At 47.5% G+C, this 24,892-nt stretch overlaps 1 protein-coding gene across 5 annotated transcripts in view; it reads left to right on the top strand.

Annotated features, from left to right (window-relative positions):
• Positions 1 to 24,892, top strand: part of ANKRD11 (ankyrin repeat domain 11) — a 1,187,914-nt gene that overhangs the window by 1,147,149 nt on the left and 15,873 nt on the right. For all 5 annotated transcript variants that reach the window (XM_078671259.1, XM_078671260.1, XM_078671262.1 and 2 more), the window contains 2 exons: positions 22,790 to 22,933; positions 24,167 to 24,259. In XM_078671259.1, the coding sequence (XP_078527385.1) occupies positions 22,790 to 22,933; positions 24,167 to 24,259 (237 nt within the window). The remainder of the gene's footprint in view (positions 1 to 22,789; positions 22,934 to 24,166; positions 24,260 to 24,892) is intronic.

Genomic DNA, 24,892 nt, shown 5'->3' with positions numbered 1-24,892 from the left:
GAGGAATCCACACGGCAGATGTATCTATCAGAAGAACAAGTTACTTACCTTCGGTAACGCTTTTTCTGGTAGATACAATATCTGCCTGTGGATTCCTCACATGCCCACCCGCCTCCCCGTTGTCCACTCTGTTATACCTGGTCTTTATGTATATATGTTTTCTGCTATTGTGCTATTTCTACTGCACACTTTGTGTGCGTTTTTGATTTGTATGTACTGTGTACATTGTATATTTGCATATTTGCTGTCGTTGGTCCGTCCGTGTACCTCAAAGGCACGGAAAAAAGGGCGGAACTGACGTCATCGCGCCGGCGTGGGCCTGATAAGGAGTCGGTGACGTCAGGCGGAGTCACGCGCGAGGTCGTACTCCTGTGACGCCGTCCACGTCGGCGTGCTACGAAGAAAATTTCCGAACGTTGCTGACGCAGGGGGGATATCCGAACGTTGCTGATGCAGGGGGGATATTCACAAGGTGAGGAATCCACAGGCAGATATTGTATCTACCAGAAAAAGCGTTACCGAAGGTAAGTAACTTGTTCGTCAGGGACATCCCCTTGCTTGAGTATTGATTTGTCCAAGAATTCATGGAGTTTTCAAAGAACTACCATTCACTTGGGGTTCTTTGATGACGTGATTATGTCCGACTTTACGCCAAACTAGGCACCTTCCAGGTATAAATATGCCTACCCTTGCCCTAGCAAACACATGGTGGTTCGGAGCAGCTGGACTGTCTACTTGCCCGACGCAGCTCGCAACAGCAAGTGCCGAAGTAAGCCGACCCTCCAGCTGACGCACTGATTGAAAAGCTGGGCTTTCTCTCGCTGAGAATCCAGCTCCAGTGTTTCCAAGCTCCCCTTCCGGGGTGTTGGGAAATCGAGTCCCGAGACAGAGATACCAGACCTCCTTCATTCAAAAAACCAAGGTACGGAGCCGATTAGACCCTAAGAGAAATCTTGGTTAGATTCTTGGCAAAGAAAAACTAAACCTATGTTACACCTCACTTACTTCTTCCCATGTACTAGACTTGGGTTAGGTACATTGGGGTAGGCTTATTTTAGAAGCACCCGTTGAGTACTTTTAGCCTTTGTTATTTATGTATTTATCTATGGTTTAGAAACCATACAATGCTTTTACAGTATTATTTAAAATACTCTTCTTACTGTACGCATTATACTTTGCAACCAGTATTACGATTGTAGCAGTTCACTTTACTTGCATGAGAAAGAAGACTGTTCAATACATCCTTTTATTGAAAACGCCTGTTTCTCTATTTTCTCTGCACCTCTGATGAAACTAAGCATGCACGATTGACTGAGTAAAATATCTATCTATTATTTCCACGACTCTGAAGATACATTTATTCTTGGGGAAACAAAGTTGTCATGTTTATGCAGTTGTCAGAAAATAATCCCTTGTGTATTCGAGAAAGTTTCTAGTGACCTCTCAGCTAGCTGACACTCACAATTAAGTCTAATATATTCGATAGAGACCTAGTCGACCCAAGTCCTACGTCAAATCTATAGGCTATATTATTTCATTGCGCAGAGCCTATTGGTAATATAGGAACTAAACTACATGAGATCTTGACAGAAGTCTTATGGTCTCGAATCTGACCTTCAGGACGCATACTTCCACATTCCCATCATAAGAAGACATCGATAGTTCTTGAGGTTTGCAGTGGGGAACAACCACTATCCGTACTGTGTACTTCGTTTTGGCCTGAAGTCAGTACCCAGACTTTCTCCAAATGCATGGCGGTGGTAGCTGCCCATCTGAGGAAACACAAGGTGTTAGTCTATCCCAATCAAGACAATTGGCGAATCAAGGCATCCACGTCTCATGAGGCTCAACTGCACTTCAATTGGACCTTCGATCTTCTCCTTAGTTTAGGACTTAATGTCAACCAGGCGAAGTCAACCTCAATCACTGTACAGTGCCTACAATATTTGGGAGCATACATCGATACTCTATCGGCAAACGTGTCATTCGGAGGAGAGACGCTTAGCGACCCTACATAAGGTCCAGGCTCTCATTGCAATGTTTCACCCAACCATGAGGAAGGTCTCTTCTCCTGGGCTCGATGGCATTCCGTATATTCCTCACACCAAATGCATGTCTCCACATGAGACCTCTGCAGGAATGCCTGGAAGACCAGTGGGAGCAGTGAACAGGAGATTGGGAAGACCAGGTTTGTTTGTCTCAGCATGCCCTCCGGTACATTAAAAGGGATCCCTCCTAGGAGGGATCCCTTTTCAAAAGAAGATACTGGTTCGGACCATGATCCTGGATGCCTCTCTAGGGATGGGGAGCCCACACAAGCCAACTACAAATCCAGGGCAAATGGTCACGCAGAGAATCCACTTACCACATCAATCTGCTAGAGCTTGAGCAGTTCATTTGGCGCTGAAAGCCTTTCAGCCATCACTCCGCTCCAACTCGCCCAGACAGACAATACACCAACAATGTACTACCTCAACAAGCAGGGAGGTTCAAGGTCCAGTCCATTATCTCTGGAATCCCAGACAATCTGTAGGTGGCTTCTGGCCAGAAACATGACCATAACAGCAACTCGCCTCCCAGGTGTTAAGAATGCTCAGGCCAACTCTCTCAGCAGGCTCCTTTGGGAAAACCACAAGTGAGTCTTAAACAACGACGTGGTCCTCTATCTTCGGAAGATGGGATACTCCGGAGGTCGACTTCTTCGCCACTGAAGAAAACAGCAAATTCCAAAGCTTCGTGTTGAGGTCCTACCAACCGGGAACCCTGCAGAATGCCATATGGATCCAACTGGTCAGGCAGATTTCTCTACGCCTTTCCTCCACTTCCCCTAATCCCAGGAGTACTCATCAAGCTGTTGCAGTCACAGGCCAAAATGATACTCGTAGCCCCGGAGTGGCCACGTCAATGATGGTTCACAGACCTCCTTCACCCGTCTATCCGTCCACATCTCAGACTTTCATGCAGAACACATCTGCTAACGAAGTTCAGAGGCCAGATGATGCACCCCAACCTCTCCTCTTTGAATTTGGCTGCATTGCTTCTGAGTAAGTACAGTATGGACACTTGAACTTACCTCAGAGATGCATGGACATCCTCAAGGAAGCAAAGCGTCCGTCCACCTGTTCTGCTTGTGCTCATAAATGGAAGAGATTCTGCATTTGGTGTTCGTTGAAGAATGAGGCTCCTACCTCTTGCCAGAAAGATGTCATCCTTCTATATTTGCTCCATCTGGCACAATCTGGCCTTCAATCTTTTTCCATTAGGGTTCATTTGGCAGCCCTAACTGCCTACAAGAAATGCCCTTCACACACTTCCTTGTTCAGAATTCCTGTCATCAGATTTCCTGGAGGGTTTGAAGAAAGTTTTTCCTCCCATTAGAAGCCCATCACCTCCTTGGGAGTTTAATGTGATCCTCTGTCGTCTTATTCAGGAACCTTTTGAACCCATACATAAAGCACCTCTTCATCATCTGTCTTGTAAGACTGTCTTCCTTGTGGCCATTACTTTGGCCCGCAGGGTCAGTGAAATCCAGGCACTTGGCTGCCAAAAGCCATATTCAGTGTTTCATACATCTAAAGTAGTCATGAGGACTCATTTGAAATTCCTCCCTAAGGTGATTTCGGATTTTCATGTAAATCAGACGATTGCTTTACCTACATTTTTCCAGCATCCATCTATTCCAGCGGAGAGATCTCTTCATTCCCTGGATGTTAGACGGGTTTTAAAATTCTGTCTGGATAATACTAAGGATCCAGGGAGATCTGACCAGTTATTTGTGGACTATGGCTCCCTCCGTACAAGTCTAGCGACTTCCAAGCAGTCCATCTCCAGATGGATTGTCTCCTCATTTTACACTGTTACCAAAAAGCGAATAAATCTCTGGCCGTTAAGCCTAAAGCTTACTCTACCAGAGGGAAGGCAGCTACTGTGTCTTTGCTTCGTAATATACCCATTGCAGGGAAGCTACAACCTGAAAATCAGTTAATACATTCACTAAACACTACTACCTGGACTCGGATGCAGATGCTCAAGTGGGGCAGGCTTCCCTTCGGAACCTATTTGCTTAAATCGGCATTCCTTTTTTTCTCTTTCTCTTCCACTGCGTTCTGCAGGGATGGGCTTGCTAGTCTATTCAAGTGCTTATCACTATACATGGCAATCCCCTCTGAGAGAAGAAACAGTTTCTTACCCGTAACTCCAGTTCTCTAGTTGGGGTATTTCTATGATAAGTCATAAGCAACCATCCCTCCTCCTCGGTGGAATAGACAGAGGGATCCATAACATAGAAAATGCATTCACTTCTCATCGCCCTCAGAAAGAACTAAAGTACCTGCCACTAGCTGTGCATGATGGGATACTGGTGGTCTCTGGATTTTTTAATTCACAGCTTTTATCTTGCATACACTAAGGGCCAGATGTAGGTAATTTTTATTTACCGACCTCTTAAATACCGAGTCATACCGACTCGGTATTTAAGAGGTCGGAAAATAAAAATACCGAGATGTAGGTAATTGCAAATGTGCAATTACCGAATCGGAAACAGTCGGTAATTTCCGATGTGGTAAATACCGACCAGTCAATGCCCATGCATTCCTATGGGCTTTGAAGCCCATAGGATTGATTGGGCATATACCGGTCGGTATTTACCACATCGGAAAATACCGACTGTCACAAGGGTGCAGGGGGTGTCACTTTGACACCCTCTGGCACCCCCAAAAGAGGCTCGGGTGCCATGTGGCAGGCATACCTGCCCTAAGGGCAGGTCTGCCTGTCATATGGCATAGGTGTGCATGCACACATGTGCATGCACACCAGAAACGGTATTTTACCATCAAGTAGTATTTGATGGTAAAATACCGATGTTGTACTGCTTGTGGGACTCAGAAGAGTCCCACCTACATACCAATTGTCCGGAATCAGTAATGATACCGACTCGGTATTTTACATACTCGGTAAATTTACCTACCGGTAAATTTACCGAGTCTGTAAATTACAGGGACCTACATGTCAAATTGCTTTTACCGGGTGGTAACGGCCGAATTCGGCCGTTACCACCCGGTAAAAGCCTACCTACATCTGGCCCTAAGTGTTTTATTCTTCCTTTGATTAAGATCCGTCATTTTAGCAATTTCTAATGAGGCATTTCCCAGATTAGAAGACTAGGATATTATTAACTATGTTAAGCTGTTTTTGAAAGTTGCAGTGCAGGCACGAAAATCAATGTCTGCATTGGAAATTTAGTCTGCTCAAGAGTTTGCATTTGCACTTTAAAATCTGCTCTCTGATATGCACTGTGCTGTTTTTAATATATTTTTATCACAATTTTATTCTGTACTTTTATGGCTCAAAGATCTGAACCAAATAAAGAATTGATTGATTGATTGAATTCACAGCTTCTATTTGTAAGACCTATAATGGCAGTCTATGGGGCTTTTCTATCCTCTCCTCTCATATCTATCATGAAAAAGGAGTTTTGTGAAGGGGATTCTTCTGTGTTAAACACTTCAATAATGATAGAAAATATAGAAAACTGGTTCCATTTTTTCGCTTCAAGATGAAGATCTGGCCAGTGTAGCCTATTTATGTAGGCTGCGTGATTGTCACTCTATCTCTTAAGTGTCTTTGCAAGCCTTTCTGAGGAAAGGCGAAAAATCCCATTTAAGATGATGTATCTAAAGAGGTACCCCTGGGACCCTGCACATGGGCGGGACTCTAAGTGCTTATGACCGATCTTGGAAATACCCCTACGAGAGAACTGGAGTTACAGGTAAGAAACCGTTCCTTTTTACTTGTATGAGTTTGTCATTGGGGATTGGGGGTCTTAAACATACCTCATCCAAATGTAAAGGGTGGTGCCATATTTCCTCAGATTGTCCATTAATACGATGTTCCTGTATGTGTAGGAGAAGTCCTAGTTACACCTGCACCCAATCTTCTTCCTCTTTACGTTTTCCCTTGCGGACAGCGTAACAAATGCACTGAGCAGTTTTTATGTGCTCGGCTGGGCATTGAGCTTGGCAGGGCAGTTACTATTGTTTCTGGAGCTTGTCATTTGGAATCTATTGTTCTAGGTTAGGAAACACTAAAATTGGGGTTCAGTGACCGTGGTGCTCTGGCTGTAGGGAAAGTAAATGTCAAATCTGTCCTGACAGCTGAACCGTCACTGACCTCCTTTGCACGGATACAGGTCTGTCTCACCTTTGTCGTCGTGGCTGAAGGAACACCCATTATTTTACCAAACCTGTGGTGTAGATCCCCGTCCCCAGATATGTCTGGAGAATACCCACTTCACATGAAAATTAAAAAAAACAAATGTTAATAGCAAATGTTCCACTGTTTGCACAAGCAGCCCACTGGATAACCTGCTCACAGATGATGGCGGTAGGTGGGCTTTTGAGGAATGAAATCCTTACTCCGCAAAGCAGGGAAAGAAATGCTGGCAGCCCTCGTTGTTTACCCTTGTGTTTCATGAAGTGGGAAAGGTGCCAAGCAACCAGTGTAGGTGTTCATACCATTTAGTTGGATGTCAGCCTGACAGCAGACGCTGTGGTCCTCAGTCCAACATCAACCGTTCAATGTGAGTGAAGTCAATTCACATGGACTCACAGGTGTTCTAGAACAGTAACATTTCTATATATGCACCACTCTGATTTTAACCTTGCCCCATCTCCAACTGAATAAATCTTCTTTGTTGAGGGATGTAGGTATTTTTTAAATTCACTTCACTCTCATTCACTTGATTACTGGTCACAACTGTAATCACCAGTTGGTCTACCTCCGGGTGGAGGAAAGCATATTTTAGTACACGATCCAATGATGATGCGATCATGTGATCTGAGAAGCGGATAATCAAGATATACCACTCCACCACTCCTGATCCATTCTCCTCTGATTATCTATTGTTTTCCCACCAACCATAAAACAGACACAAAACAATCAAAACACCGGCCCTTTCATTGACCTCTCAGAGCAGCCCATGTGGCACTGCCAATTGCCCTATAGGCAGGTGCCACTGGAATTATGCGGCAGAAAAGGCCCAAATTATGCAGCAGCATTGAGTAAATTATGCGTCAAGAAAAGGCAAATTATGCAGCACGTTTTGTAATAGTATTCACTATTTAGTCAGGTCAAAAACTAAAATTAAGCCCACTATATTAAATGTGTTACGGCTTAAAAAAAGCCTTTAAGTACAGCTCGGTTTCGCACATGCCCTGTATTTACAGAAAGCCCTTAAATTTTGATACCCAGAAACTGCTGTCTAATAAGCTAAAAGAAAATAAGAGCCTTTGGTACTGCACCCTCTCCTTGCTTCGTTGATTTGTTTATCGCTTCTGCTAGGATATTTTTACCAAACAAATAACTAAGAAACATTGTTATTTGCAACCCCAATAGCTCCAACTTTCACTAATGTGAGACTGATTGCATTGCAAATGCTTGTTTAACCTTGCAGCCAAGCTTCCATCTGTAGTCCACTGGTTGAGCCCATGCCTCCTGAACAGCCTCCCAGGCCAGCCATTAAAAGCACCACTGTCTGCCCTGGCCCGCACCACCAGTGACACTGCTCCCAGCCAGGAATCACTTTTGACTACACCGTGGGAGGGAGAAAGACCAGTGCTTGCCTCAGCAGTGTCAATGCCTCAGCAGAGTCAACCACAGATGCAGGCATGCAGCTGGTCTCTTAGAACATGTTGAGACAGCTTAATCACCATCCGGACCACGGAAACGAAGGAGTAGGCTTGCCTGGTGGTCTTTATTTCAAATTGGTTTTTCTTTTTTTTTTTTTTACTGAAACAACATCAGTTAATGAAGCCATTGCTAATCTCTATGTGCATTTATAACCAGAAAGTATAAGAATTGGATCCTGGTTGACTTAAGGGTGGGGAGTGGAGTTACTGACTTGTGTATTTATACCAGGTCTTAGCCTGTGACTGAAGGCACAGTAAATATGCAAGTGATTTTAATTTTTTTTTAATAAAACTTACCATTTGATAAACTGCCCGAAAATAAGCAAAAAAGTACTGTTTCATAAACTTGCATAGGTGGGAAATAGTCTTTTTGGGAAACCTCACTTGGTTAATGCCATCTCTGCAGATGTGTGTGTGTGTGTGTGTGTGTGTTATGAAAAAAATTGGATCCTAATTGGAGAACAAGGGAATCGTGACTTGGTATTGATAGTGTTACAAGGTACCAGACTGCAACTGAGAGAGAAGCATTGTATCTGAAAGAAACACGTTAGTGACAGATTCCTTACCGTAGAATTACACCCAGGCATCAGACTGGATCCGGAAAGTTTTTGTCAGCAGTACCCCTGCGTGTTGGAAGGTGGCGTCATGCGGCTCCACGTCAGTCGTTGGAGTCGTGGTCGCCGGGATGACGTCGCGGCAGCTACTTAAAAGCCGTCCTCGCGCGCTGACGTCAGTTCTTTATTTTTCCGTACCAGCAAGATCTGGGAAGAGCAAGTACCCCCTGTAACTTTTTGACTGAGTTTTTAGAGATTTTTTTTGTCTCCATTTTTCGAGTTTATCCACTCCTGGTGCCAAAGTAGGGATGCCCGGTTTTAAGTCCTGCGAAGCCTGTCGCCGCATGACGTCGGTGACCGACCCTCACGACGTGTCTCTACTACCTGGTGCTTGACCATGACCCCAGGTTGTGCTCCGACTGTTGGCCAATGGCGCTGAAAACTTTGCGGGAGCGGTCCCAAAAGTTGCTAGAAGCCTGGCAGTCTGTCCCGTGCCTTTCCCAGTCAAGGAAGTAGAGGGACCTGTCGCGGAGCCACCATCACCATTCTTTGGGTTCCAAGTCCTCGGGTTGGGTATGTCAAGGCACTCTAAGAAGCATCATCGTTCTCAGACTTCCGGTCGCGCGACGAGGCTGAGGGTGCAGGCGGTACCAGCGGGTTCTGTGCAGTCGAACCCAGCCTACCTGCCCTTTCCGGGCCCGTGAGGGACTTCGGCCCAGGTGCAAGACTTTTTTGCAGCCATGGCTGCCCTTTTTGGGCCTCTGGACCCCGCTGGTCGCCTTCCGGCCCTGTGGGCCCGACTCTGGGTCCTTGCCCAGTCCTGCCGGTGGCTTTGGCGCCGCTGACTACTTCGGTAAGCACTAACTGGTGTTCATATGGGTACTTGGTCCAGGCCCACCACAGGGGGGGCTCCTGTGGATAGGAACGTGGCCAGACTCCACCGTCCGGCTCTGGGTGGCCCTGCTTTTCTGCCCACCCACCCCACCCCAGAGAGTCTGGTTATCCAGGCCTTTACTTCCCAGAGCGCACTCCATACCGCCCCTCCGGATAGGGAATCCAAGACGTTGGAGCAGTTTGGTAAGCAAATGTTTTCATCTGCCAGCTTAGTGCTGCGGTCGGTGAACACTGTATACCTCTTGGGCCGTTATTCCCACTCTCTGTGGGATATGGTTGCGCAAGGGCTGCCTCAGTGTCCGGAGGTGGCCCGGACAGGCTGTTGCTGAGGGGAGGGATGCAGCAAAGTTTACCATACGGTGTGGACTGGACACCGCGGACTCGCAAGGTAGAGTAATTTCTACAACGGTGGTGCTCCGCCACCATGCCTGACTTCGGTCAACTGGATTTTCAGGATATGTCCAAAACACTCCTATGCACATGCACTTTGACGGCCGTCGCCTTTTGGCGACAAAGCCGATCATGCGCTGGAGCACTTTAAGGACTCCCGGGCTACGACCAAGTCCTTTTCACCACTTGCACAACCACTTCGGCTTTTCGTCCCTTTTGTGGCCCCACACGTTCGTTCAGCCACAAGCCGCAAAACCAACCTCGGGGCGACCGTGGACTTGGGCTTCACCGTGACGGGGCAGGGGGCCAGCGAGCAGGTCAGTCCACCTCCACCCCCGCAGCATCCACCTCAAAGCCTTCCTAGTCCGAGGTGTGAGGCCCATCAGACGCCAGTGGGCGGCAGGATTCACCATAACCTCTCCCACTGGCGCACCATCACTTCGGGCAGGTGGGTGCTGCAAATTGTCCGAAGGGGCTATTCCCGCCCCTTTGCGACTACCCCTCCAGCCATGCCACCGCATGTCGGGGGATCATCTGGAGGACGCAAATTTTCACATCTCCGTCCTGCCAGCCCACTGGTTTTACCTGCGATTCACGGTAGGCCATGAGCATTTTCAGTTCACTGTGCTCCCCTTCGGCCTTACCAGTGCCCCTCGGGTGTTGACGAAAGTGATGGCGGTGGTCGCAGCCCATCTGCGCATATCAGGGGTCCCAGTCTTCCCCTATCTCGTCAACTGGTTGTTGAAGGCGGGCTCGCCCCAGACAGTCGTCTCCCACCTCCAGACTACAGCCAACTTTCTGCATTTGCTAGAGTTCTCCATCAACATGCAGAAGTAGCTCCTGATTCCCTCTCAAAAGCTCCCTTTCATCGGGCGGTTCTGGACTCGACACAGTTTCAGGTTTATCCTCCCAAGCAGCGAGTTCGGGATATTCAGGCTATGATTCCGATCTTTCAGACTCTATCCCGGGTTTCGGTCAGGATGACCCTCCGGCTGCTGGGCCTGATGGCCTCCTGCATCCTGTTGGTAGAGCAAGATGGCATATGCGAGCTCTGCAGTGGGACCTGAAGTCCCAGTGGGCAAAGCATCAGGGTAACCTGTCCGATCACGTCCAGATCTCGGAGGGCACTGCACGACAATTGCAGTGGTGGCTCATGAATCGTGATTGGGTCAATGGCAGATCCCTCTCCCTTCCTCAACCAGAGCACACAGTGGTGATGGATGTGTCCCACCTGGCATGGGGTGGCCACATGGGAGAGGCAGAGAGCAGAGGACCCTGGTCTCCAGAGGAGTCCGGGCTCCACATCAACCTTTTGAAGCTTCGGACGATCTGACTTGCACTGAAGGCATTCCTCCCCTCTGTCCGGGGAAGTGTGGTGCAGGTGCTCACGGACAACACCACCGACATGTTGTACTGCAACAAACAGGGCGGGGTGGGGTCGTAGACCCTATGTCAGGAGGCTCTGTGCCTCTGGACATGGCTGGAACATCAGGGCATTTCCTTGGTGATTAAACACCTGGCAGGTTCTTTGAACGCCAGGGTGGACAAACTCAGCCGTCGGTGCATATTGGATCACGAATGGCGTCTGCATTCAGACGTGGCGCAAGGTCTCTTTCAGCAGTGGGGAGAGCCTTGGTTCGATCTATTCGCCACCGAAGAGAACGCCCAATGTCAGCGGTTCTGCGCATTGGAATTTCCAAGGAGGTACTCACTTGGCTTTGCTTTTCGTCACAAGTGGAGTGGCTGTCTATTGTACGCCTTTCTGCATATTCCACTTCTGCCCAGAGTGCTGAATAAGATGAGGCGCTATTGGGCCCAAATTATCCTTGTGGCTCAGGACTGGGCACAAAGCTACTGGTATCCCGAGCTACTCAGCAGGGCCATCGATCCCCCGATCCGACTGCCTCTTCGGGAGGCTCTTCTGTCGCAGCAGCAGGGGAACGGTCCTCCACCCAAACCTGTCCAGCCTCCATCTCCCATGCGTGGAGATTAACAGCGACAGTTGACCTTCCTCCTAAAGTCTGTGATGTCATCTTGGCAGCCAGGTGTCCCTCCACTAAAACGATATAGGCCTGCAGGTGGAACAAATTTGTGGCATGGTGCACAGCAAAGGCTGTGGATCCTCTTTCTGTCCCTCTTTCGGAGGTTCTTCTGTTGCTTCTTTCTTTGGCCCAGCAGGGCTCTGGGCACTATCAAATGCTATCTTTCGGCCATCTCAGCCTTTTTAAGGCTTCCTGATCAGCCTTCTCTTTTCAAGTCCCCTGTTGTAAATAGATTTTGTGATGCCTCAGTGGGACTTAAATCTTGTTCTGACCTATCTGATGTGTGCTCCTTTTTAGCCACTTCACAACTGTCCTCTTTGTCTTCTCACTTTAAAGTCTGCTTTCCTGGTAGCCATCACCTCTGCCAGAAGAGTGAGTGAGATCCAGGCTCTTACTTCTAAACCTCCTTTTCTTTCTGTCCAACCGGACAAAGTTGTCCTAGGAACACGTCCATCTTTTCTGCCAAGGGTCGTCACTGCCTTTTCCATCGGGCAGACCATCACTTTGCCCACCTTCTTTCCGCCTCTGCATCCCTCAAAAGAGGAAGAGAGGCTCCACCATCAGGCGCCCCAAAACTTGCGCTCTCATTCTAACTGAACCGCACACAACAGTTCCGGGTGGATGATCAGCTTTGTTGGCTATGTTGGAGCCAAGAAAGGTCTGGCCGTGCACAAGCAGACCATCTTCCGGTGGGTCGTTCTGTGCATCAAAGCAAGCTATTGTTTGGCGACAAAGGAGCCTCCAGTGAAGCAACGTGCCCGTTCTACCAGGGCGACAGCCGCAACTTCTGCTTTGGGATGGGGAGTTCCCTTGCTTGACATCTGTCAGGCAGCTACTTGGGCCTCGCTGCACACGTTTACCAAGCACTATTGCCTGGACAGTCAAGTCCGGAGAGACTGCTTCTTTGGCTGTTCTGTTCTCCTGGACTTTCTGATGTTATCTTGGTTCGCAGACCCACCACCAGGGTTGGTATTGCTGTGGTATCTTTTCTACAGTAAGGAATCTATAACTAACGTGTTTCTTTCAGTTGCACAAGTTACTTACCTTCGGTAACAATATATCTGTAAGAAACATTAGTTAGACTCCTTCCCACCCCACCCAGCCTCTCAGGTCTGCGAACTGATTTCTAGGGTTAAGGTCATTCAGGGCCCTAGTTTCATTGCACCAGTGGTAAGTTTCTATTATGGCTCTGCGTTCCTGGCGCGGAAACTCGTGTACCAAACTGACATCAGTGCGGGAGGGTGGCGTTTAAGTAGCAGCCGCAACCTCATCCCAGCGACCACAACGCCAACGACAGACGCGTAGCCGCACGACAGCACCTTCCGACGCGCAGGGGTACTGCTGACGAAAACCTTCCAGATCCAGTCTGACGCCTGGGGGTAATTCTAAGGTAAGGAATTTCACTAACTAACATTTCTTAAAGATATGTTACCAAAGGTAAGTAACTTGTGCGACCATGCAGGTCATTATTTTCAGATTGCACTTCACATATAATGAAATAAGTGTTACTCAAAGTGTCACACTTTTTCTGTGCAATGTCACTCAGTACTCTGAAACCATGGAAATGTCACACAATCAAGGTGAAACCATTGCAGCTATGGATACGGTGGCACATTACCAAAGCACATTAGCTCTGTAAACCCACCCACTGCACAATCAATTTGTTTAATAAAAAAAATAGTCCGAATGGCGAGGTAGGAAGGTTATAGAGTTTATTATGAGGGAAGTGTAAAAAAAAAACTGAGGGATGGGGGACTGAGAGGGTTGGTGGAGCTATGGAAGAGTGGATGAGGGCAAGCAACTGGACGAAAAGACGCATAAAAAGTAGAAAAATGAAACAAGTCAAAAAGAAATTCTACCAGGATGGGGAAGCCATGGATGACGGGGGGTGACATTATATGGGAGCAACATAAGAGTTCAGGGAAATGGATGTTAGTGATAGGCAGCACTCGATGGAAATAACAAAAAAAAAAACATAAGCACTCCCATGGAGTGCCGGAAACAAAGGAAATCAGTTGTTTCCTTAATGTAAGCAGTGGAAGGATAAAAGTCAGCTGGTCTAAAGGTTGGTAAAGAGGCTAAGCTGACCCCAGCCTGGTATGTGCGATCTTAAAATGGGCAGAAAACCACAAGGGTGAACGCACCCCAGTGTTTTTGCCACAGATGTTACCCTCACTGAGTCCTGGGGGATTACAAATGCAGTAACAGGGTGTCGCAAGTGCAAACCAAGAGTCACAGCTGAGACTCTTCTCACTATTCCCCCCCCTACCCCGCTTCCCAAACAAATGATGTCCATGGGAGCCCTGCCAGCAAATCTCTTGGTTTAAGGGGGTGGCAAGATTCCTGTGGCTACCTGAGGACCCATTAGTAAAAGCATATAACCTTAGCAGGTACCCGGAGGACCACTCCACTACAGGCTATCACAGTGGCTACTCTCTTATCCCAGACATAATCAAACACAACGCGCAATAGATTGCCAAACTCCTTCTCTGCCTCAGCCATTAAGAGTTCACCTATTACAAGACTACCCAAGAGCCCGAGGCAGGTTTTATGATCAATCGGAGGAATTGCAATATCTTCTGTATACAAAAACAGCCCTGAGCAGGTGGGGTTCGACTTGTCATGAACCAAACGCATCCTTGACCAGTCAACAGTGTAGAACAACCGCAATGATATTTGTTCTGTGAACTGTTTTCAAGGGGTTTAAAAGTGTAAGCTTGCCACCTAGATAGGGAAGGCCATCTTGTAGTGGAGCTCCAAAAGGAAACACTGCTTTCTGGTTGAAACCGAACACTCACCTTTTCGGCCGCCATAAGTGTGGCAGGGTATGCTCAGACGTGAGTCCCTTGCTCACTTTGCCACTGGATTCAAGCAAGCCGGGCTGAAGATGGCTGTAATGCCAGAAACCGGTCCTCGGAAACTTGTTTCCGGTCCAGGGAAGGCATGGCTTGGCAGTTCGGACTGGACTGTTCCCATGAGGCACAGGGTCAGACTGATTTGCATATGGCCATGTCTGAACTGGGGTGGCAGAGTGGGCTAAAGAACGGTGATGGATCAAACCCAGATCTTTTGACTGGGTGTGAGTGTTTGATTGGTTCAGATACTCCGTCCATCACCACCCCCTTTTGTACCACCTTTTCGGTTCAGCATGGTTTTGACAATTTTACCGGTTAAAATAGGAAACAAACCACATAGATAGGGTCTCTTCGCTATTTAATGCTGTGTATATGAATGAAATGAAAGGAATTAAAACTTATATAGCGCAAAACTGCCACCCTACGGGTATCCTGGCGCTTGGATTAACGAATAGACACCGTAAAGCAGAATCAATTGTCAGTGAAAAGATCTAAAGATCGCTCCTTGGAAGTATAGGCTGTTGTGTGCAAAAAAAGTTATCATCATTTACATCTGCAAAGGTCTACACTCATAAGGGCAGTGCAGTTGTTTGTTTAATATTTTGTTCGTCTCACAAGGGGTGCATATTGCTGGGTGCTACTCTAGGTCTGCCGTAGTTAGTCACAACAGATGAGACTGCCAACTTGCAGTCGGAGGCTGTGTGTCTCAGGGAAGGCAAACATAAGTGTTGCAAGTGTCTTGCTTCTCTCCTCGGGGAGCATATCTGTGTTCACGACTACATCCCATTGCTTGATCCATTGTCGTAGACCCCAGATTACTCGTGCTACTGATTAACTGTTTGAGGTGTGGTCGATGCTTTCCTAGACTATTAAATTAACTTAAAATCTTGAAGCTTTTACAAGGTCTTCTCCAACCCCCACCTAAACCTTACTAGTGTCAATTATCCATGATTCTTATCACCACTTAGTTATTTTAACCACTCCATTTTTGTTTTGTAATGTGCATTTTAAACCTCTAGGAATCCTTTCATGTGGTGAAACCATATAATACTTAAATGTATGCCTTTGATAGGTGCAAAAGGACCAAGACACTGGAACACCCTTACCACAAGTTGTCGAAGAGCTGAATCCAACCACATGTTGGTTTTAAAAACTGAAATTGTAAGACTCCCCTTCATCTGAAAGTGTCTAACCCCAAGGGTCATGGTGAATAATATTGAACAAGGTTACTCGCAGCTGCATGATTGGACACTAAATATCCCTTCCAGCAATCAAGCTGTACCTCCCACCTGCAGTCACTCTCCGGTTACTGAAAATTAACTTAACAAATAAGTGATGGGTGAAAGGCTTGAAATAACTTCAGCTATATCTAATCACTCAGGCCGTATTCCAGTAATTAAAAAAAAAACAATTATACTCTGCCTAAGCAGAATGGAACCAGATATATGCAAATCAACATTGGTAGTTATCGAACATGAAGAGTCCAGCCAGTTCCGGATCACCAAAAAGGCAAAATAGGCACCGGCTTATGGGCCCACTCTGTTAGGGTCCCGTGACAACAGATCACAATAATATTGAATTGATCTTGTAAAAAAATTACAATCAAGCTTCCTTAAATATTGTTTCCAAAAGATAGAAAAAAATCAACTCAAAGTAACAAACTTTACATTAAAGAAAGATAGAAAACAAATTAACTCAAAGTAACAAACTTTACATTAAAGACTGTAGAGAAAATACTGTATTAATGTAATGGACACATTAACTACTACCAGTATCCCCTGGCTGGTTTCAGCCTTTTTGGGATTCCCAGTAGGGTACAACTTGTGTCCAGTGGAACAAGGAGCATGGAGTCCACGTCTGGGTATACCTGCCATTCTTAGGGCTACAAAAAAGTGTTTTGTTATGTTTTGGAATTAATTTCAGCCACAGGTAAATTACTATGGCTTCATTCCAGTCCACCCTTTTGTTTTTTGTCCACCATGCCTTCACAGATAGGAACTAGCCATATGCAAATAAGCTTTTGTCCTGCTCTAATAGGAGCAGACCAGCCAGAACTGCTAGGTCAGGTATCCTCTGAACTGTATAACACAGGCAACCCAAGACTGGTTTCATCCTTGTCAGTGTGGTTCAGCACTGAGAGTCGGGCGATTACCAGTGACCGATTAAAGCATTACATCCATTTTATTGTTTGTTGTAGTTGATTCCTGAAATGCAACTGGTATGCCCGCACATGGGATCTGTGCTCACAGTGCCTTAAGACTTGAGCTGGACCTCACTGGTGAGGCCCAAATAGGCTGAAACAGGGCTGAGTTTCCTTATAATCCTTCTGGAGGGAACCCTTACCTGGCTGTTCAGGATAGACGTCTCCAATGTGTTGTTGGACCAGTACTGATTTGCATACGGTGGGGCTCTATTTATAGTGACATCATGGGTGAAAAACGATGGACTGCAATGTGGCCCTGAGCGTTGTCATGCCACTGAGATTAATTCTAACATCTCATCCTTGTTAAAAATAACTAAATGTAGCTGGATTTAAGGCATGCCCTTTCTGGTCATTCATGTTTAGCTGCATGTTACGTAAAGCAAACTAAAAATCAAAGTGTACATTAAAGTGTCCATCAGAATTGGATTTGCTTCCTTTGTAAAATGGCTGGTTTAATAAAAGTAATGTCACAATGACCCAGGCGTGTAGTTTTTTTTAATAGAGTTTTATATAGCGTGAACTAGACCCGAATCTGGTGTCAGAGCGCTTTACATGAGCGCCTGTTTCGTTACAGAAGGACACATTCATTATTTTGTGAGGCACGGGGAGATTAAGGGCCCGATGTAGGTAGCCAAATACCGGTCGGTAACGGCCGAAAATCGGTAAATTCGGCCATTACCGACCGGTATCAGTGCAACGAGATGTATGTCACCAAAAACGTACCGAATCGGTAAATACCAGTCGTTAAAACACCGATTCGGTATTACACGATTCGGAATTTACCGAATACATAATCTCCGAATCGGTAAATAAGAAATGGTAAGTTACCGAATCGGTAAATACCGAATTCATATTTACCGAGTCGGTAAATTAGAAATGGTAAAAAAGGCCATTTGAGATGTAGCAAAGTCAGGAAATACCGAATTTCGTGAAATTCGGTATTTAAGAGTCGGTATTTAACATGGATTGGGAGCAGGTGGAAACCAGGAAAAGGATATATAAGAAGCTCCCAAAATGCAACAGTACACCCACAATGGCGGCCATCTACGTAATTGCAAGGCGGCTACGGATACAGGCAGCAGGAGAGAGGGTCTGGCTAAGGGAGGAGCAGGTATATAGGCAGAGGATCACCCTCTTCCAACTCACTGAAGCTGAGATCCTGCAAAGGTACCGACTCCACCCCAGAACAATCCTGGACTTGATCAGGGACCTCCACCCATATCTGGAACACCCAACCCCAAGAGCCCACGCCATCCCACCCCATGTACAGGTGCTGTGCTGCCTACACCTTCTTGCCTCTGGGAGCTACCAGCACGTGATAGCCACTGTAGGTGGAGTGTCCCAGAGCTGCCTGTCACGCTTCTTCAGAAAATTCCTAAACGCCATGATGCAGAGGATGGAGCACTACATTGAGTTCCCTGAGACACCTGCAGAACTAGCAAGGACAAAAACCGAATTCTATCAACTTGCACAGTTCCCGCACATAATAGGCTGCATCGATGGTACGCACATCCCACTATGCCCACCTGCAGCAACTGAGCACATTTACAGAAACCGGAAGTCCACACATTCAATCAATGTGCAGGTGATCTGCAACGCTAGCAACATGATAACGGACATTGTAGCCAAATATCCTGGGAGTACCCACGACTCCTACATATTCACCAACAGTGGGATATACAGACGCCTTGTTGCTGGTGATTTTGGTGATGGATACCTGCTGGGTAAGTATGTGTGAGACACCCTGACAGTTCATGCAAAAGGAGCACTCCTGAGTATGTGAATAATCTTATTATCCTTTCCCACCCAGGTGACAGTGCATATGCCCTGCGTTCATTTGTGCTCACCCCCTACCTGAACCCATCCACCAGGAGTGAAAGGCGTTATAACCTGGCACACAGAACAACACGTTGCGTGGTGGAACGTACATTTGGGCTGCTGAAAAGTAGATTTAGGTGCCTCCATAAGAGTGGAGGTGCACGGCAATACACGCCAATTATCTATTGCAAGATTATTGCGACCTGCGCCATGCTGCACAATCTTGCCACCAAGGAGGGCACAGAGATAGAACTCACATATCATGAGGACATTGATGATGGGACAGTACAAGCAGATCACAATGCAGCAGGAGCAGCACCAGCAACAGATGGTCGACTGCGACGTGCTGAAATTACCAACAGATACTTCTAATTGAGCGATAACACACAGCCATGTCCAGTGATTGGAACACTCACTTTAATGTACACAACTGCACCTTCCAAAAAAACATTAATCAAATTAAATGCACCTTGCACAATGTTTTGCCAAAGTTTCCTCACTTTGACCTGTCCTGTGATCAATATGTCTTTCAATGCTTGCGCTTACGCATGCTGTTGTGCGAGGCACGGGGCTGGGGGTCTACATGTGAAGTGGTGCCGGTGTCTTCGGCATGGAGTCTGCTGCTCCTACGTATGTCCTGAACAGGCCTGCTGGACCCACTCCTGCTCGTTGTCTCCTCAGTGTCCCCAACAACCATGTTGCCACCTGTGGCTGTCAGCTGGGTCAGCATTGCCTCCATTGCTGAGGTCACCCTCCCCATCCCCCGGGACAAGTCACTGCAGCAGTGAACAATGTCAGTCTGCAGATTAACAGAGCGGCGACACTGCAGGGTGGTGGAAGTTGCCAAGCGGTTATTTGACTGATTGAGCAGCCTGACCTCGCGCCTATACCTGCGCCTCTCTTCTTGGTCACTTTGCAGCCTGTCACAGAGGGTGCCCATGCGCTCCTCCATGCCCCTCACCCTCTCTGCCATGGACTCCATCCCTTTGCCCATTGCCTCCATCCCTTTGCCCATGGCCTCCATTCCCCTTGCCATGGCACCTATCCCCCGATCGATGTCCGACATCCTGGTATTCAGGATGCGCACCTGCCGGTGCACAGCCATGATGCCTCTGGCCTGCATACGCTGGACTTTCACCATTGTGGCTTCAAGCCCGGCGAAGACACCCTGCACATCCTGCCCCTCATCCTGCTCTCGTGCCCTACGGACACGGTCACCTGCATGGCCAGATCCCTGTGAGCCAAGTTGTCCAGCGTGGCCAGACATTGTTGGTGTAGTAGGTCTGGGAGCCACTACCACTTCCTCATCGTAGCTCTCCAGGATCCGTAAAGGTGGGACATCCTGCCTCCTTGGCCTCACGCGCACAGGGGACCCTGAGCTGGGTGTTGTAGCTCCTGCTGGTGCAGGCTGAGTCTGTGTGTCGAACAGCAGGGGCGAGAGAGGCTGAGCAGTGGTGTCGTCCTCCATTGCTGTGGGTGCCTGGGGTGTGGATGTTTCCTCAGGGACAGTGCTAGGTCCAGCAGTGTCTTTTGCCTTCTCCCGCGCAGACGATGTTGTGGCACTACACTCCCCTCCCAGCGCTGCTCTGCGCGATGACTCTCCTGTGAACAGACATGGACAATGATCAGCTGCCTGTTTTCCCAACACAGATTCCTAAGACACATTTTCATTTGCCTAGACTGTTTGTGCATGGGGAGTGTGGCATGGCATGCAGGGTTTGGTGTTGGCAGCTTTGATGTATGTACCTATGAATACAACTACCATGATGCATTGCTGGGGACTACAGTCATGTGTGCTGGATTGTGAGTGATTCACCCACATTGGGGAAGGGGCCTGGGAATGGGTGGGGTACATGTCCATGCATCTTACCTTTCTTACTTGCAGCTCTGGCTGAGCTATCAGCATCCCCGATCCCATGTATGCTTTCAGCCTCCATGGTTGATTCCACGAGCTGCTCCAGGTCGGTGAGGCTTGGGGCACGGCTCTCCCCCCCACCGGTTGCTGCTGATTCCTTCCTCTGGGTGGCTAGTTTTTTCTTGGTGGTGATCCTCAGATCATACCACCTCTTCTTCATGTCATCAATTTCTCTGTGGGTCACTCCTAGAGCATTGACCTTGCTCTGTATTGCCAGCCAGGTGTTCCTCTTTACAGACTCTGCAACATGCAGAGACTGTTTCCCAAACAGCTGGCTGTAGTGCTGCACAACCTCCTCCACCAGCACCTGGAGCTCTGTGGGGCTGAATTTCATCTTTCTCTTCCTGTCCCCTCCATCCTTTGGTGCCTCCTGGGACTCCATGCTGTTTCTCTTGGTCTCACTGCTGCCTGCTCCTCTGTCTCCCTTCCAGCTCTCTCTGCAGTTCTGTTGCTCTGCACCTGCATGGGTGTGGCCACCTCCAGGTACTGGGGTGTGGTACTTGCACCTGATTGGCTGATCTCTCAGATGCTAGGATGTGGGGTGTGGTGGGTGTCCCTGATTGGTGCACAGGCTCACATGTCATGTATTCGAAATTTCGAGATCGGATTTTACCGATTCGGTATTTACCGATTCGGTAAAATCCGAATCGGTGTCTCCCATTCATTCCTATGGGACTGGAAGGCCATAGGGTTGTATGGGTGTTACCGAGTCGGATTTTACCGATTCGGTAGATACCGATTCGGTATTTACCGACTTGGAATACCGATTTGATACCGAATCAGTATTTTTTACCGGATTTTTACCTACATTTGGGTTTCCGGTTCATAAATACTGATTCGGTATGAGTCGGTATTTATGAACCGGTAAAAAAAAAATTACCTACATCGGGCCCTTAGTGATTTGCCCAGAATCACAGGATGTTGTGCGTTGTTGCTGAGACTCGAACCCGGTTCCCAGCTTCGAAGTCGACCGCTCTAGGTGTAAGGCTACATCCTCTTCCCTATTTCCTGGTGTTAATGTCTCCAGTTTGGGTTTGGTATACACATCTTGACTGGATCCGTTTGTTCCTCACTGGCAGAAGCCAAAGAATCAGACTGCCACCCTTCCTCTCCGAACCCACCACGGAAATCAACTGCGGAGTACCCCAGGGTTCATCACTCAGCCCAACCCTTTTCAACATTTACATGGCCCCCGTCGCCGCCATAGTCCGACCGCCCGGCCTCAACATAGTATCCCACGCTGACAACACCCAGCTCATCCTCTCCCTCACCAAGGACCCCACCACCACCAGACTCTGCTTCCAGGAAGGAATGCAGGATGTTGCATCCTGGATGAGCAGCAGCTGCCTGAAGCTCAACTGGTAGAAGACAGAAGTCCCCTTACTCGGAGCCACCCCGTCAGCATGAAACAGCGCCTAGTAGCGCACCGCACTCGGCAGCCCTCCGACCCCCACGGACCCCGCCAGAAACCTCAGCATCGTACTCGACTCCTCCCTCTCCATGAAAAAGCATGAGTCAAGGAAGACAGTCACCCTCGCACTCCTAACAAGCAGGCTGGACTACGGAAACGCCCTCTATGCCGGCATCAACAAGTCTCTACTCAAGCTCCAGACAATACAAAACACTGCAGCCAGAATCGTCCTCAGCATCCCCCGTCATGAGCACATCAGCCAACACCTACGGAAACTCCACTGGCTCCCCGTCGAGGAGTCAACGTCAATCTACTCACCCACACCTACAAGTGCCTCCACAACACAGGACCCAAATACCTCAATGAAAGAATCACATTCCACGTACCCAAAAGAAACCTCCGCTCCACCAACCACGCCCTTGCGAAACACCACGCATCCGCAGAGCTAGAACAGGGGGAAGCGCCTTCTCCTGTATCGCAGCCAAAGCCTGGAACGTGCTCCCTATCAACATCAGACTCTCCCCCTCACTCAACATCTTCAGGAAAACTCTCAACACCTGGCTCTTGGACTGAATGGAACTGTTGTCTTTCTTCCCTTTCCCCCACCTTGAGAACCCTCATGAGTTAGTGCACTTTAAACTCCCAGATCGATTGATTGATATCTTGAAAGAGTGATCCTCATTCAAGAGTCAAACATGTTTAGAAAATGATCAGTATCAATCTTTGGCCACCTTCATAAGGGAGGTCTGATTAGACAGGACACCAAGTTGATACTAGACCAGGCACATTTTAATTATGCGAGAATCATTGGTGTACTTTTGGTAATTTTGCGTATCGAAGTTAACACGAAATTACCAAGAGTATACCATGTTGCCACATTACTTAATTTCGAAGAGAAATTTCAATGATTTTTTTTATTTTGTGTAAATAACACTAGTGGCATTTAAGTTTAAAAAAAAAATGTGCACCTTTGTTGATATAATGTATTGATGACTGATTTATGAATTCTTTTTTTCTTTCAGGAAAAGCTCATTGTTTCTTGTGAGCAAGAAATTCTGCGGGTTCATTGTCGGGCAGCGAGAACGATTGCCAATCAGTCTGTGCCTTTCAGTGCGTGCACCATGCTGCTGGACTCGGAGGTTTATAACATGCCGCTGGAAAATCAGGTTAGTCCAGACCCGAATCAGTTTGCATCTCCTTCAGATTCCATTATCAGTGGCAATTAATTTTAAATGCAGAGGGTTCACGTTCCACCAACTGCTTAACTTGTCAAAAAGACAGTGGCAGGTCTGAAAGTTTGACTAAAACGCCGATGCGAGCCGTGTCTTTTGCCAGCGCCACTCACTGCCACTTTGACTGGGTTAGGCACAAGTCCAACTTGTAGCCAGTAGCAGACTGTAGACACATCCAGCAATTGACCCTACTTCCGCTTGCGGTGGGACCCACCGGAGGCCTATTATCCTACTGTGCACTGCCCAGGTGCTTCAGCATGGAAATCACACGCTTGTAACATTACTTACAAACATGTACTTTGCGGTACGGTTGTTGCTGAGGCGAAAGTTTTATGGAGACTTAGAATGCACCTAACCCTTCCAGGATTATGGCAGCAGTATCCAGCAGTCGAATCCCATGGCACCAAAACGTGGTCTGGTAAAAGCAAGCTGTGCATGCTCAAGAACTATTGTACATCTTATTCCACTGCTGTTGCTTGGGCACTGTACAATTGTCCACAGGTAAAAAATTAATTTAAAAAAGCTCTATCTTCCTGCTCCTGAAACCTATCTCCACAGCTTTGTTAGCACACATACTCGTTCAGGTTTTGTGCTTACTCTTACCTGCTTTGACATTGATCCTCCTGTCATGTCAGAGCTCACATGCTCTGTGTCCTGTAGTGTGCACCCTCAGTCCTGGTTCTGTAGAGTTGTACTTGCTATCTCCTGGTGCAGGAGTTTGCAGCTTCCTCGCAGAGGCTCTCCTCTTGGGAAAGCTCTGTCCTACTCCTAGCGATTGAGTCTGAACCTATCACCCTGCCTCCAAATATCTGAAGACATCATTTTGTAGTAGGCCACCATCTGATACTATCAAAACCGTTTAAGTTGTGATTTCTTGATCTTTTTTCCTGAGGCCCGCTGTTAGTTCCACCAGCATCAGGACATGTGGCTGTAGCAGTACTTTCTGTAAGTGAAATAAGGACAAAGACTTTACTGTGTACCATGCACACGTTTCCTCAGCATAGCTGCATAACCTGTCGGAGTAATGGCACGTGGCAAGAATGAAAATGTGCTCTTAAAATTCTAGATAAGCTGTCAGTAGTAACGGTTGAATTAACTGAATCTTGCACAGAGGTTTATATATGAAATTGTCTTACATTGTTTGCCTCTTTTCTTTATTTTGATCAGGGAGATGAAAATAAGTCGGTCAGAGATCGTTTCAATGCGCGGCAGTTTATTTCCTGGTTGCAAGATGTGGATGACAAATACGACCGAATGAAGGTTAGAAAAACTGACTTATTAGAGGACATCGAAAAAAGTGTTCGAGGCATATGAGCTGCAGATTACACACTGTGCATAGATGGCCACCTAGTGTTGGGCGCGGATGTTTGCAGTTTGTTTTGTTGTAGAAAAGTCTTTGGAAGTCACGGGATAGGTGACTCCTCCTTTGGATGATACTGTGCATGGGCATTAGCTCCATCCCCAGATTGTTTTTTTCTGCCACCGGGCTCGGTTGTGTTTCCAGTCCTCCGTGTTGAACCCGATTTCCTTCGACGCGCAATCCTCACCAACTTACAGAAAATCAGTTTTGAACGCTTTCCCAGTCGACGCTACTCTTCAACACCAAAGATTTCGATTCCGGTCATCGTCGACGGCCTTCGGGCCTGACTAGGCCTCGACTCTAGCTCATGGAAAGGACGCCATATAAAGTATACTTAATGTGTGTCGAAGTTTCCCCCCACCGACCTTCATGAAGTGTGTAACCTTTGCCTCTCCCTGGAGCACGAGGCCAGAGACTGTTCTGCTTGTGCCTCTTTCCGCTCCAAAAAGACTATCCGGGACCGAAGAGCTAGGAGAACAATGGCTCGATCTTCAGCTCCGATTCCGGACGACATCTTTGAAGAAGGCGTCGAC

This window comes from Lissotriton helveticus, chromosome 12 (genome assembly GCF_964261635.1).
Source record: "Lissotriton helveticus chromosome 12, aLisHel1.1, whole genome shotgun sequence".
In the NCBI taxonomy this organism is placed as follows: domain Eukaryota; kingdom Metazoa; phylum Chordata; class Amphibia; order Caudata; family Salamandridae; genus Lissotriton; species Lissotriton helveticus.
The sequence above is the reverse complement of the archived record's forward strand: the minus strand, read 5'-3'. Positions and strand labels throughout refer to the sequence as shown.